Source organism: Oratosquilla oratoria, chromosome 1 (genome assembly GCF_046742065.1).
Source record: "Oratosquilla oratoria isolate Oo_2021 chromosome 1, ASM4674206v1, whole genome shotgun sequence".
Classification (NCBI taxonomy): Eukaryota; Metazoa; Arthropoda; class Malacostraca; order Stomatopoda; family Squillidae; genus Oratosquilla; species Oratosquilla oratoria.
Genome location: NC_134777.1, coordinates 96,508,905 through 96,525,129, shown reverse-complemented (window position 1 = coordinate 96,525,129; position 16,225 = coordinate 96,508,905). Strand labels below are relative to the sequence as shown.

Here is a 16,225-nt window from a genome sequence, read left to right as displayed (position 1 = left end):
TGAGAATTGTACAATTTTTCTTTGCCGTAGCATCGCGCAATGCAAATGTAGAGCGAGTTTTTTCGTTGATGCAAAGTCAGTTGGACAAAGGAGAGGAACAAGTTGAGTGTTGATGTGATGAAAGATATTTTGATTGTACAGTATAACTTTCGAGACATATCATGCAGTGACTTCTTCGCCTTTTTGAAACCCAATAAGGCATTACTGGCAAAGCTTAGGGAAGAAGACTGCAACTAAGCTAACGAAAGGAATGGAGCTCAAGATAATTAGCATTATGTATAGGTAAGTTTTCTAAGTTTTTCTGACTTTTAATTTTATTCTGTGTTTTCTGTTATAAATGTATTGTACAATTTTTAAAGCTTGTGGTACAGAGCAGCAGCAGCAGTGTATATATATATGTATATATATATATATATATATATATATATATATATATATATATATATATATATATATAATGTTAAGGTTAGTGTGTACTCTCCGTGACTTGAATGCTCTCCATCGCAAAGAGAATTACCCCCTGTATTCACACTATTCACAACCAAAGAGAACAATGAACAGTCAGGCGACAAACACTACTGATTCCTCATGATCACGTGCAATCTTTCACAAGGATCCACTTATACAGTTAGATTACGCCAAAGGCCCAGAGTGTGTGTTGACTGCGGGGATATCATGGGTCCTAGATTTTGCGTGTTCGGTTATGGCAACCCAGCACTCGTGGGGAGCGAATATTGCCTCTTGCTTCCTCTCCCCCTCCACCTCCAGACGCCCATGACTTTGTCATTACTGAAATAATAGAAATTAGTAGTTTGTCAAAGTACATGTATGATCAGTGTTATATGCATATATTTAATAATATTTATATGAAATGTCTAACAAAGTGTGTACAGTATATTGCATGGCAATTGGTGTGCAATCTTTTACCATACTTGTCGGTTTTAAAAAACCGGAAGGTTATGATGTGGCTTACACGCGCGCACGTACACACACACACACACACACTCTCTCTCTCTCTCTCTCTCGATGCCGCAGTGGTAGAGTTCCCGGCCGCCATTACGGCGGTCCTGGTTCCAATCCCACCCAGGGCTGAAATAATTTCAGTATCGCTGGGCTGCGAATCGTTACTCCCACTCTCGTGGGCGGGGTGATGGGGGGGGGGGCGTGTAAGATCACAGCATTATCCATAGATTGGTCATATATGAGCTCTCTTTCGTGAGGGAAATAGCAGTCGATCACGATCCCAACACGTGATCCAAGACCAGTGTGTGCTGAAAACCGCACACCCATTTTGACTTACTTTAGGTAGGGTTGCCAACCGTCCTTTATTCAGCTCTATTGCTCCTTGTCCTTTATTGACATTTGAAATTACACTCCTTTATCTTGAAATCGTTTTGACTGGTAGTTCAATTTCCTGCTCTCAAGACGTGATTGCAAAAGTGTTTATTTCTTGTAAGGGTGCAGACTCTGTCAATTCTATTCCGCACAATACCAGAAACACAGAGCAGCAGACCGCATACCGCATAGCCTCATTTTATGTATAACTCGATTCTCCATTTAAAAAATGCGTTAATTTAGGGAAAACCAGAAAATCATAAACGATGGTTCTAAATCTGAGAATCACCACAAAAATTAAATAAATAGATAAATAGAGGAAGAAAGGAATTGCCGTTGGACGTTTGGAAAGGCAATACCTCCGTCTATCAACTGAACTCACGAAGAACCAAAACAAATATGGCGCATTATACAAGGTAGTGATGAAGCCCTTCACAAAATCGAGCCGTAATTTGTTATAAATACCAGAAGAACAGTTAAATTTATGCGAGAAAAATTGTAATAGCAGTGCCAACATTTCATGTTATTATCAGATATTTGGAAAAACAGAATAGATTTCGATGAAAATTCAACATTCGGCTAATTATCAAACCTAAGTTTCTTAGGCCATTCATTCCCAAAGTTTCAGAAATTTGTAGAGGTAGTAGAATATTTGAAGTTAGAAGGAAAGCTTAAATTAAAGATGGATGAACTTTTTGATGAAGTAGTATTAATTCAAAGAAACTTCGACATTATCAAAAGCTCTGAACTCTCCATAAACTCAAAAACAAAAAGCAGATAGTGGTATTTTATTTTGAAATCTATGGACTTTAAATGTATCAATGTTTTCATTTTTTTTTTTTTTTTTTTGTACTATCAATTCAGACCATCATCTTATGAGAAAGTTTTTAGTTTAATGTCATCTAAATGGAGAGATGAAAGGAACTGATGCTCTGTTCAATTAAGAATGAAATCATATATTTTAACATAAAAGATAGTTGCTTGGAATTCGCTAAAAAAAATCAAAGATGATACAAATTTTCTGAAGGCAGCAAAAAGCTAAGGCAAATATAGTTTTAAAGATTAAAATTCTTTGATCAAGGTAAAATAAATGCCTTCTCATTCTTGTTTTTTGTATTTTCATCTGCATTTAATATTGGCATCTATTATGATCTATAGTCACTTAGATAAATATCAATAAAGTTTTTGTGTCCTACAGAGTTGGCAACCCTAACTTTAGGTACTAGACGGATATTCGAATTATAATTTGATCTGTGCCCCTGGCTTTCATGAAAGGTTTTGTCTTCAATTTACAGTTAGGCTAGTTTCATATTTTGGATTCCAAAACAGCATAAATCTGACAACATTTTATGGACATCCAGTTCATCATTTCGTCTTCGTTCATGACGTACGTTTGGATTAGACGGGCAGCGAGTATGTTTTGGGTCGCGTTTTGGTGCCGATCACAGCGAGGACAAATGGCGTGTTATTCTAAAGTACCGTTGCTGGAAACTTACATCAAAGTAAAGACAGTTTCTGCAGTCGAAGGAAGGGGACCTCGTTGAAGAAAAACGTGCAGTTAGTTTCTTAAAACTATGTACTTTAATGCTCGTAGTATTAGGAACAAATTTCAAGAAATACAGGCGTATGTCAAAAGCGAAAATCTCGATATGATAGGAATAACTGAGACATGGTTAAATGGTACAGAGTTCGAAGCTGAATTTAATATTGCGGGATTTAAACACTTTCATCAGGATAGAAACCACAAGAAAGGTGGGGGTGTTCTATTGTACGTTAAAAACAATGTTCATGCTTGTGTTTTAGAGAAAGTGAAACAGGATGCATATGACAGTTTGTGGGTTGAGTTAACCCAAACAAATGGACAAAAAATGAATATAGGTGTAATATATAGGCCAAAGACATTATCATTAGCAGACGACAAACTGTTATTTCAAGAACTGTCTAGTTTCTGCAACCGGGATTTATTGATAATGGGTGATTTCAATTTTACTGACATTGATTGGATGACCCTTGAACATGGCCATATAGGTAGTCGCTTGATTGATTTTCTTGGTGACAATTACTTAATTCAGCATGTAAAAGAGCCCACAAGATATGGAAACATACTCGATTTATTGATCACTAGCCGCGAAAGCATGGCAACTGATGTAGAAGTCGGTGAATCTGTTGCAAATAGCGATCACAACTTAGTCAGATTCAAACTCCTAAACAATTTTAGAATAGATACTTGTGCTTCTAAAATACCCGATTTCAGTAAAGCTCAGTTCATAGAACTACGTCAGGAGCTTCAGCTTACAGATTGGGAGGAAAAATTAAACGAAAGGCCTGTAGATCAGATGTGGGAAATATTTCAAAATACGCTCACTAAGATGATTCAAACTTACATTCCTTTTAAGGATAGACGTCCCCCAAATCAGGCTCGCCCAAAGTGGCTCGACAAAGAAACTGAAAAAAGTATTGCTAAAAAGAGACAGGCTTATAAGAAATATAAGTGCTCGGGTGCATCTAATGACTATGAAAGTTATGTATCAATACAGAGAGATTTAAAAAAGACAATAAGAAAAAGAAAACGACAATACGAAATGAACATCGCTGAGAAATCCAAAGAGAATCCCAAAGAATTCTATAGTTACATTAGAGATAAAAAGGTTGTTAGGAATCACATTGGTCCACTATTATCTGCTGACGGTCAACTTGAATATTCAAATGAAGGAATGTGTAATCTCTTAAACAATTATTTTAGCTCGGTATTCGTAAACGAAACACCTCAAAGTGAATTCCAAACTGAAACCTGTGAAAAGTCTGGGGTAAACTTACTCACTACGGTAAATATAACAAAAGAAAAAATTCAAAGGTGTATAGACAAACTCAAAGTTAACAAAACACCAGGGCCTGACGGTTGGCATCCAAGAATCTTAAAGGAAATGAAAAATGAGATTGTTGTTCCATTAGAAATTATTTTCAAGAAATCCATCATATCCGGAGATGTCCCAAGAGAATGGAAGCTAGCTAACGTTACTCCCATATTCAAAAAAGGTGACAAAAAGAAACCAAATAACTATAGGCCTATAAGTTTGACTTCGATCGTAGGAAAAATAATGGAAACTATCATCAGAGATGATATCGAATATCATTTAGAAAGTAACCGTTTGATAAATGATAGCCAGCATGGTTTCAGACGGAAACGTTCTTGCGTGACTAACTTACTCGAATTCTACAACACAGTTATCTCGAATTATGACAAAAGAAACAATATAGATTTAATATATCTAGACTTTGCAAAAGCTTTTGATACCGTCCCACACGAAAGGCTACTTACTAAATTAGCTTTGCATGGAATAAGTGGTAGCCTATTAGGTTGGACTAGTAATTGGTTGAAAGGTCGAAAACAGAGAGTTGTTTTAAATGGAAAAACTTCTGGATGGAAAAATGTTGCAAGTGGAGTTCCTCAGGGTTCCGTTCTTGGGCCACTTCTATTCATAGTATATATAAATGATATAGACAATGGACTAAAATCTACTGTTTCCAAATTTGCTGATGATACAAAACTGTGCGGAGTGGCAAATGATCACTCAAACCAATTAGATATTCAAGAAGATTTAGATAAATTACAGCAATGGTCTGAAAAGTGGCTAATGAAATTTAACACAAGTAAATGCAAGGTAATGCACATAGGTAAAAATAACAGTAAGTACGATTACAAGTTATTTGGAAATTCGTTAACAAAAGTGGATAGTGAAAAAGATCTCGGCGTAATTATCAGTAACGACCTCAAATCATCCAAGCAGTGTATTTCAGCCTCTGAGAAAGCAAATAAGATTCTGGGATTGATTGCGCGATCTTTTGATTTCAAAAGTCCATCACTCATTAACAAGCTATATAAATCGTTAGTTCGTCCACATTTGGAATATGCTGTTTCCGTATGGTCACCGAATCTCATTAAAGACATTGACAGACTGGAAAAGGTACAACGGCGAGCCACAAAACTGATTCCAAATATCAAAAATAAATCATACGAAAATCGACTTAAGCACATGAATCTGTTTTCCCTAAAAAAGCGTAGACTCAGAGGTGACTTGATACAGGTCTTTAAAATTCTAAAGGGAATTGACAACATCAAAAGTGACAAAATTTTCACATTGAATGAGAATCAGACAAGAAACAATGGTCTCAAACTGTCCGGAAATAGATTCAATTTGGAAGTAGGTAGAAACAACTTTGCCAACCGTGTAGTTAATGAATGGAATAAACTTCCTGCACAGGTAGTGCAATGTAGTTCAGTTCGAAGCTTTAAGAATCATTTAGATAAATACCTAAGTAAGATGCTGTAATTATTATAATTTATGTTATATTATTTGTTTTTGTTTTGTTATAATTTGTCTGTCTGATTTTCATTTATTATTAGTTATATGTCAATTTATTATCATTTACTATTTACCTGTTTGTTTGTTATTCAACTATACCAATGCATTTATTTATGTATTTTAATTGTTATTTACATTGTTATAGTTTTAATTTATTATTAATATTTTTTTTTTTTATTTTTTTTTATTTTTTTTTTTTTTTTTTTTTTTTTTTTTTTTTTTTTTTTTTTTTTTGCATCCGACCTAGATATGGATCAAAAGGTCTCCTGTCGGCATGCTTTGCCTTTGTAATCCTTTGTAGTACGTGCCAATGATCACATGAAATTTACAGAGATTGTGCATGGATCATTGTACTATTGTTTTCACGATGAGGAGAATGATTACACTAAAATGTTTATGAATTACAATGGTCGACGTTATGTTACCAGGGCGAGGGGCGTGGCAGACTTGCTCCGTCGTCTGGCCTGGGTAGTAGGCCTTTCAAACACTAATTCCAGAATTGTTTTATAATACATTTTCATTGCAACGTTTCTTTTTCGCCTGTTTATATGAAGGTGCGCACATGTCATTTCATCGCACTTCCATAAGTGGATCAGCACAAGCCACAACTTCCTGGAAAAGGTTTGCATTCTCTTCAACGACGATTACATTCGTGTTTGTATGAAATTAGTATATATTAGATCACGGAAAATATAGCGATGTACTCCAATTTGCAGTTAAGGAAGTAAACTGTGTAACTTCTTAACGTATATTAACAGTAAACTCCAAAAGATTTCGCTGTTGGTGAATGAAAGGAAGGAAAGAGAACAAAAGTTGCAAATGAGCGTTTGTGTTCGGAGATGCCTTGTTTTCTTTTATCACGAAATTAAAGAGATCAAATGAAGAATTGTATTATTCCATACAGGTACTTGAGAAGGTAGTTAAAAAGAAAAGTTTAAATACACCAAGAGGAAATTCATTACATCCTTACAACATACGTGACTAACCGTGACAATATATTGTAGACATTAACCAATACATCCACCGATCGTGTATTCAACTGCATATGTTTTATATAGTCAATATTTAAGTGATTTTAGTGATATACCTACAATTCATTCAGGCTTTTTTTGGGGGGGGGATCGAATGCTAGTTTCAATAGTTTAGGTAACAAAAATGTTACATATGTGATATCAAACGTAGGTGAAATCGTTTGGTGCACTTTCTCAGATTTCATTGTAATCTACTTTACCAAGAAAAAAAAAAATCATACAAGTCACTTTTGTATCTGGTGGAAATCTGTTATCTTTGGTTAGAGATGTAAATGAGTTCAAAGGGCTGCATCTAGGATTTGTGATAAAAAATCATATCTCCACTTGTACTGAGATTGAACATAAATGGAAAGCGAGAAATAAATATTTGCTGTATCCCTGTTAATCATTCCCAGCACTGGTTTAGCTTAGGCACACCGTAACAGTTTTACGTCATTTAAATTCACTTTACCTTTTGAAATCGGTTCCTCTAATCTAAAAAAAAAAAAAATATTGTACGCGTAAAAACGGTATACGATATCAATAACGAAATATTTAAAGATATCCAAGAACCAAATCCCAGATCAGAAAATACAAAGAAGACATATTATTCTGTACACTGCAAGCAATAACCAGCGCTTATATCCTTTGGAATGATTGTACCGGAGAGGTGGAGTCAGAGGTAAATTGAGGAAGGGTAGAAATGATAATAGTATGAAACCTTCCCGTTCCCCGGCACCGAAGCGCCATTTTTGTTGCGAGCATTACCCACTTATTATTATTGTTATGTTGAAACATGTTTTCCTCCCTGTTCTAACCTAACCTATCAAATGCGTGCAGGGACAACCATGACACCGCTTCGGTGGCAGTTAGCGGAAAGGTTGCGGAACTTTTCTTTTTTCACAAGCCCATATAAACGTTATCAAGAAAAGTTGTTGGAGTTGTTATATATATATATATATATATATATATATATATATATATATATATATATATATATATATATATATATATATATATATATATACAAATTTCTGTGTGAGCAGGTAAGACGAAATGGCGGGTTGCGGGAATATTTTTTTCACCACCCCTTAATATTATTTTTCGCAAGAAACGTTACTACGAAATTTTGTTGTTGTCGTCGTAATATAGATGCTAAAATATACAAATTGCTATGCGAGTGAGACGAAATTTCACAGCGCCACAACTGTTTACAATGTATAAGAATTAAAAAAAATGAACTTTTACATTGTTTGTCTGAAAGTATTTTATATTTTAAGAAGCGATTATCTAGTTTGCGTTCCATTGCTGATCACGATTTCACCGTTACAATACAGTTGCACCCATCATCCTGTCCTCACGACACAAAACTGTTTTATTCTGCAAATCGTTCAAATCAAATCCTTGGGATTTTGGTTGAGAACTATTAGTCCCAGGTCAGCTCTCCGTCATTGGCGACGAGCAGGGATGAGCAATTGGACATGTGTAAACTGTCGATTATGTAACTGGATAGGATGGGGGGGGGGGAGCTTTTTTGTATGAAATAAAAATGACAAGGTAGAAATAAGAAATGTGGCATTAAGGAACACTGCAATGTATTGGACCGTGGATCTGAGGATTATTTCCAAATATTACAGAACACAATGGGAATACAGGATGTGGTCGTGGTTGGAGGTGGAGTAGCCGGGCTTGTGGCCGCCTATCGTCTCAAGCAAATGGACCCGCTGTTAACGGTGAAGGTGCTGGAAGCAAAAGGTAATGATGCAGCAACGGTATGTGATAGTATATTAGTTGTGTGATTAATATTGCTGCAATATTTGTATTACCCACTTTAATTTCTTACGTACTATGGAACACATATTCCATAGGTGGGCAATATAATTTTTAAGGTGATCAATTTGAGAATGAATTATAACGGTGATTTTTTCTAGCGAGTGTTTATGTATGTGCAAGTGGACATAAACGGTGCATATACAGTATGCATACATAAGAATATTTGTATGTATTTTTTTACCTAGTTGTATCTTACGGGAAGGGGAGCTACGTTCGTTGGTTCCCGTCTTTATATCTCGCATTGTCTAGTTTGCTCTTAAATTCATGTAAAGTTTTTGTACACACTATTGTTTTGTCCAGTTTATTCCAGATATCCACCACTCTATGTGGAAAGCTGATTTTGGGTCTCTTCAATAAATGTCCCCAATATAGTATGACTTCTCTATCAAGGACTTCCAGGCCTTTCGTGATTCTAGATGGTTAGTAAGTCACCCCTTTCTCTTCTTTGTTCCAGTTGGTAATTTCAGTTTTGACAATCTCTCCTCATATGACATTTCTGGATTCTTTCAATTTTCCATATATTCTTTTTGGTACTGGGTGACCATAGTGTCGCAGCATACTCCAGTCTAGGCCTTATCTGTGTGACTAGTATTTTCTTCACTATTTCTTCATCCAAGTAGGTAAAAGCCACCTTTATTGAGCATAGCATGTTGTAGGATTCTCCGACAATTTTGTTTATCTGTTTATCAGGGAACATGTGTACCTAGTTGTACCTATTTGTATTATACAGGAAGGGAGCTATGCTCGTAGTGACCTGTCTGTATCTTTCAGCATCTAGTTTGTTCTTAAATTCATGTATAGTTTTTGCACACACTGTTGGTTCATCCAATTTGTTCCAGACATCTACCAGTCTGTGTGGGAAACTATTTTTTTTTCAGATCTCTTCTATAACTATCCTTTTTGAGTTTCTTTTCATGTCCTCTTATTTTTCATTTATCCCACTTTAATAAATCTTCTCTGTCAAGGACTTCCATCCCTTTCATGATTCTGTAAATGGCCTTCTGTAGATGTTTTGGAAGGAAATTACGGTAAAAGAGGAAGAGGAGGCGAATCAAGTAGAGAAGAAACGGTAAAAGGTGCAGATGGAGAGAAGGCAGTGAGAGGAAGGTGGGCAGAGTATGTATGAGAAAAAAATTTGACGCAGCCCGAAGGGATTTCTCCCCGTCTTCTCCTTTTCTGCACGGGGGGATGTAGAGGGGGGGGGGTCACCGAATTCATGAAGCGGCCTTGCTGTGGATGTGCTGTGTCTTGTGACACTGCTTCTGACCCAGGGCAGTGGACAGGATGCAGGGATGACCCCTCATCCAGGAAGTGCCAAGATAAGAGCGAGGGAGGAGGGTGGAGGGGAGTGGAATACATAGGAGATGGAATGGGTGGGAGTGGTTTCTATGCCTTTTTCTTTTTGGCTACCCCCATTGTATGGGGGGAAAGCCTTTGGTATGTATGTATGTGAATGGCCAGTAGATCTCCTCTTTCTCTTCTTTGTTCCAGGGTTGGTAGATTCAGTTTGGACAATCTTTGTTTGTATGTCAATTTTGAAAGTGTTGGTGCCATTTTTGTTGCTGCTCTTTGGATTCTTTCCAATTTCTTTACATTCTTTTTTGTGCTGGGTGTCCATAGTGTTGTTGTGTACTCAAATCTTGGTCTTATCAGTGTGACCAGTATTTTCTTTACCATTTCCTCATCCAAGTAATTAAAGGCCACCTTTATTGATCTTAGTAAATTGTAGGTTTCTCCGACTATTTTGTAAATATGCTTGTCTGGTGACATGTCTTTGTTAATGATTACTCCTAGGTACTTTTCCGGGCTAACTTTTATTACTTCCTTTGTATCAATTTTATATTGCCCTGATATATATATATATATATATATATATATATATATATATATATATATATATATATATATATATATATATATATATATATAATATATATATAATCCCAGGTCTTTTTCAGATCCCTTTTTTTTTTTTTTTACTTCAAGTAGAGAAGAAAAGGTAAAAGGCGCAGATGGAGAGATGATAATGGAAGAGAAGGCAGTGAGAGGAAGGTGGGCACAGTATTTTAGGGAGTTGCTAAATGTGAAGGAGGATAGGGAGGGAAAGGTAGTTGCAGTGGGAAGTGCTAAGAAAATGAGTGATGAGTGAGGAAATGGAGGAGAAATAGAGAAGGATGAAGTGAAAGCAGCTGTTAAGATGATGAGAGCAGGTAAGGCACCTGGTCTGGATGGATGCCATGCAGAATGTCTGAAGAAAGGAGGTACAGTTATGGTGGACTGGCTGGTGAGGTTATTTAATGTTTGCTGGAGAGAGGGTAGAGTGCCGGAGGACTGGAGGAGTGCCTGTATAGTTCCTCTTTACAAGGGAAAGGGGGACAAGTGTGAGTGTATTAGTTTCAGAGGGATGAGATTGTTGAGTGTAGTTGGAAAGGCTTATGGGAGGGTCTTCATTGAGAGGATTAGGAGAGGAAGAGAGGGAGTAATTGGTTAGGAACAGTGTGGGTTTAGGACTGGTAGGGGTTGTGTATATCAGATTTTTGTGGTAAGACAGATATGTGAGAAAGCTAGGAAAAGATAAGGATGTTTTTTGGACTTTTATGGATCTGGAAAAGGCTTACGACAGGGTAGACAGGAAGGCACTGTGGGAAGTACTGCAGATATATGGGATAGGAGGAAAGCTGTTAAGAGCACTCAAGAGTTTTTACGAGAGTAGTATAACTTGTGTTAGGATTAGAAATGGAGAGAGTGAATGGTTTGAGGTAAAGGTGGGACTTGGTCAGGGATGTGTTATGTTGCCCTGGCTGTTCAATCTTTACACAGATGGGGTGGTGCGAGAGGTGAATGCAAGGGTAGTGATGATTAAAGAAAATGGAGAAAAGTGGGAGGTGAGCCAGTTGTTGTTTGCTGATGACACTGCACTTGTAGTAGGATCAGAGGAGGGATTGAGGAAGTTAGTGACAGAGTTTGAGAAGGTGTATGAAAGAAGGAAGCTTAAGATAAATGTGGGCAAAAGTAAGGTGATGAGATGTACAAGGGGAGAGTGTGACAGCAGGCTGGAAGTGAGCATAAAGGGTGAGAGACTGGAGGAAGTGGATAGTTTTAGATACTTGAGTGCAAATGTGGCAGGAAAGAGAGGAGTGGGGGTGGAGGTAGAATGTAGATTGAGAGAAGCGAGTAAATGCCTTGGTGGATTGAAAATTGTAATGAGAAATAGACATTTGGGAATGGATGCTAAGAGGAGGTTATATGAAGGAGTGATTGTGCCAACAGCATTGTACGGGGCAGAAACATGGAACATGAGAGAGGAAGAGAGAAGGAGTTTGAATGTGTTTGAGATGAAATGTCTGAGAAGTATGATAGGGATTACTGGCTGGATAGAGTGAGAAATGAGGAGGTGAGGAGGAGAACGGTTGGAAAGGGAACTGGGAGATAGGGTTGATTAAAGAGTATTAGGATGGTTTGGACACATGGAAAGAATGAATGAAGAAAGATTAGTAAAAGAAGTGTGGAAGGCAGAGGTGAAAGGAGTGAATATGAGGGGAAGTCCTAGGATGAGATGGATGGATGGGGTGAAAGGGTCATTACAAAATAGAGGAATGTCTGTGGAGGAAGGATGGGAGAGGACAGAAGATAGGGGTGAATAGAGAGGGGTTGTGTATAGATGATGCTGTGATGCATGAGGGGGAGTGGGTGGGGGATGGGGGGTGAGGAAGTATAAGAAAAAAATTTGACGCAGCCGGAAGGGATTTCTCCCCGTCTTCTCCTTTTCTGCATGAGGGGACGGAGGGGGGGGGTCACCGAATTAATGAAGCAGCCTTGCTGTGGATGTGCTGTGTCTTGCAACACTGCTTCTGACACAGGGCAGTGGACAGGATGCAGGGATGACCAGTCATCCAGGAGGTGCCAAGATAAGAGGGAGGGTGGAGGGGAGTGGAATATATAGGAAATGGAATGGGTGGGAGTGGTTTCTATGCCTTTTTCTTTTTGGCTACCTCCTGTGTAGGGGGAAAAAGCCTTTGGTATATGTATATATATATATTTTTTTCTTTCCCAAATTCCATTATGCTACTTTTTTTATGTTGAAGTCCACCTCCCACTTCTGACTCCATTTCCAAACCTTTTTTCAGGTCTCTCTGCAGTGATTCACAATTCATTTCAGTATTCACTTTCCTCAGCAATTTTGCATCACCTGCAAAGAAGCTCATGTAACATTCCAGATCTTCATTCATATCATTCACATAAATAGCAAACATTATTGGAGCCAATACTGATACCATGTGTGTACATGTATAATTACATATGTATATGTGTTCTTATAATAAGAATTATGTGTCACAGGGGAGCTTCAGGATTTTAGAGATGCTTAAGTTGGGCATAGCCAAAAAAAAAAAAAAGTTTGGAACCATTGGGCCAATGAGTAGTTCCTCTTTAGGGTCACTATTTGCATCTATCAAATGCATAAGTGTGATGGAAGGTGGATTTCAACATCAAGAAGTGCAGTATAATTGAATTTGGAAAAAGCAAGAAGAATATCAGGACAGTATAAAATTGACGGTAAAGAAGTAAAGAAAGTAAATTCTGAAAGGGACCTAGGAATAATCATCACCAGAGACATATCACCAGATAAACATATAAATGAAATAGAGAAACATACAATTTGTTGATCAATAAAGGTGGCTTTTAAATACAGTGAGTCCTCCTTATATGGTAATTCTTTATCCGGTAAATTCACAGTTAGAGTATTTTGTAATTACTACCCTTGATTCTATTTATGGTAAGAAAAATTCACAGATACAGTATTTGCTCGTGTTTTGAAGAAGAAAGAGCAGGGAGAAGGTGCGTCTGCCATATCCTATTATTACATGTTATAATGGGTTTGGTATACGGTAATTTCAATTTACAGTAAGGTTTTCAGGAATGCATATGTACTGTATAACAAGGACTTACTGTACCTGGATAAGGAAATGATTAAGAAAATATTACAAACACTGATAAGGCCAAAACTGGAATATGCAGCGCTGATATGGTCACCCAGTACAAAAAAGAATATAAGAAAATTAGAATACAAAGAGCAATGACAAAGATGGCCCCAACACTTTCAAACCTGACATATGAACAAAGACTGGCCGAACTGGAATTGCTAACCCTCGAACAAAGAAGAGAATAAGGGGACCTACTAACCATCTACAGAATTATGAAAGGAAAAGAACACCTTGATAGAGAGTACTTATTAAAGTGGGACAGAGGAAAAACAAGAGGACATGCAATGAAACTCATAAAGGATAACTACAGAAGAGACCTGAAAAAGAACAGCTTCCCACACAGAATGATAGATATATGGAACAAAGTGGATGAAAAAATAGTGTGTGCAAACACAATACAAGAATTTAAGAACAAACATGATCTTGCGAGATACAAAAATGGGTCACCACAAGCATAGCTCCACTTCCCATATAATATAACTAGGTAAATATGTTAGAAAATTCAAATTGTGCTGTCATAATTAAGTACTTGCTGCTGGATATTAAAGATTAAGTTCAACTTTATATTTGTTTACAGGCAGAGTTGGTGGACGCACACTTACAGAAGAACTTGACATCGGTAATGGCCTAAAGGAGAAGTTTGATTTGGGTGGGCAGTGGGTTGGATATGCCCAAGAAGATGTCATGGACTTGATAAAAGAACTTAGTATAGAGACTTACCCACAGTAAGTGTATGGGTGGATCAAGAGTTGTAGAAGGGATATGTACATATATAGTTTTCAGTGCTCTCTCCTTCTTCCTCCCCCACTCTATCTCTTTATCTATCACTCTCTCTCTCTATATATATATATATATATATATATATATATATATGTATGTATATATATGTATATGTAAATATATGTACTGTCTGTATATATATATGCATATATATATATATATATATATATATATATATATATATGTATATATATATATATATATATATATATATATCACTTCCTCTCTTCTTTGTTATATCTCTTGTTGGCTTTCTTAATGATCAATGCCGTTTTATTCTGTCATTGTATAGAAATTGTTCTATGGGAAAAGTCTCCTTGTTCTTTTCTATTTCCTTTGTTTATTCATGCCAATTTTTTAATATAGTTTATGAATGTTTCCTTTATGTAGGTTTGATTTCAATTTCTAGTTCTATGTTTGGATGGAAGATGAGCACAGTGTTATGTCAGGAAATTGTGAGTTGGTCTTGTTGAGGTGGTTGATGGAATTTATTGTATAGGTTGGAGAGTTCTAGTATTTTGCCTTTGGTCTGCTATTTGTGTGTTTAGCCAAATTGGGTGGCGTAGCCTACATTCATGTCACCTATCGATATGGTTCATTAGTGAGTTCAGGGATATAGTTGCTGATGTGGTGGGTAGTATATAGATATTTGTGTTTTGCTGCATTGCTTCTGACTCAGACAGTGGGCAGGAGACAGGAATGACCCTTCATCCATGAGGAGCTAAGATGAAAGGGGAACAATGGGTAGTAGATGGGAGTGAAATGGGTGGGAGTGGGTAACATACATGCCTTGGCTTGGTACCTCCCTCATAAGGGGGAAGAAGACCTTGGTATATAGATATTGTAGGCTACCTCCCTTGTAATGGGTAAAAAGCCATTGGTATAAAGATAGATATATAGATATTGCATGTAGATTTCTTTATCTGAGTTTGGATTGTGAGTATTCCAGTTGTGTCATCTGTTAGTGCATAAATATTGTGAGTCCCTATTTGTGTCAAGTGTTGTTTTCCACAAAACATTTAATGACACTCTACCACTTGTAAGAAAAAGATGCAAGTCTACACACTTGGGTATAATTGCCATGCTACAAAAATTGTATTATATTAATTTTTATCACCTCTCCATTATGGATGAAAAAGTCTTTTGAGTTATTTAATCTTTATTATTACTTGTATTTACCTAGTTGTATTTTATGGGAAGGGGAGCTATGCTTGTGGTGTCCTGCCTTTGTATCTTGTACTGTCTAGTTTGCTCTTAAATTCATGAATGGTTTTTGCACACTCTATTTTTTTTGTCCAGTTTGTTCCAAGTGTCCACCATTCTGTGGAAAACTGTTCTTTTTCAGATCTCTTCTATAACTATGTTTATTGAGTTTCTTTCCATGTTCTCTTGTGTTTCTCTTGTTCCAATATAATAAGTCCTCTCTATCGAGTATTTCTGTGCCCTTTATGATTCTATAGATGGTCAGTAGGTCGCCTCTCTCACTTCTTTGCTCCAGAATTGGCAACTCCAATTTAGCCAGTCTCTCCTCATATGACAAGTTTGAAAGTGCAGGAACCATTTTTATGGCTGCTCTCTGGATTCTTTCTATTTTCTTTATATTCTTTTTTGTACTGGGTGACCACAGTGTTGCCACATATTCTAGTCTAGGCCTTATCAGTGTGACCAATATTTTTATAATAATTTCTTCGTCCAAATATGTAAATGCCACTTTTATTGATCTTAGCAAGTAAAAGAATTCTCCAACAGTTTTGTTTATTGTTTATCACAGGACAAGTTGTTTGAGATAATTACTCCCAAATCTTTTTCAGATCCCACTTTCTTTACCTCTTTAGTTCCAATCTTATATTGTCCTGATATTCTATTTTTACTTTTTCCAAACTCCATTATGCTACACTTCTTAATATTGAAGTCCAATTCC

General features: G+C 36.8%; 1 protein-coding gene across 9 annotated transcripts in view; it reads left to right on the top strand.

Moving 5' to 3' along the window:
• LOC143023970 (putative flavin-containing monoamine oxidase A) overlaps positions 1 to 16,225 on the top strand; it is a 264,982-nt gene that overhangs the window by 196,843 nt on the left and 51,914 nt on the right. For 6 of the 9 annotated variants that reach the window (XM_076182948.1, XM_076182741.1, XM_076182974.1 and 3 more), the window contains 2 exons: positions 8,347 to 8,464; positions 14,102 to 14,249. In XM_076182948.1, coding sequence (XP_076039063.1) covers positions 8,353 to 8,464; positions 14,102 to 14,249 — 260 coding nt within the window. In that variant the 5' untranslated portion in view covers positions 8,347 to 8,352. The other 3 variants (XM_076182956.1, XM_076182924.1, XM_076182964.1) reach the window with 3 other exon arrangements.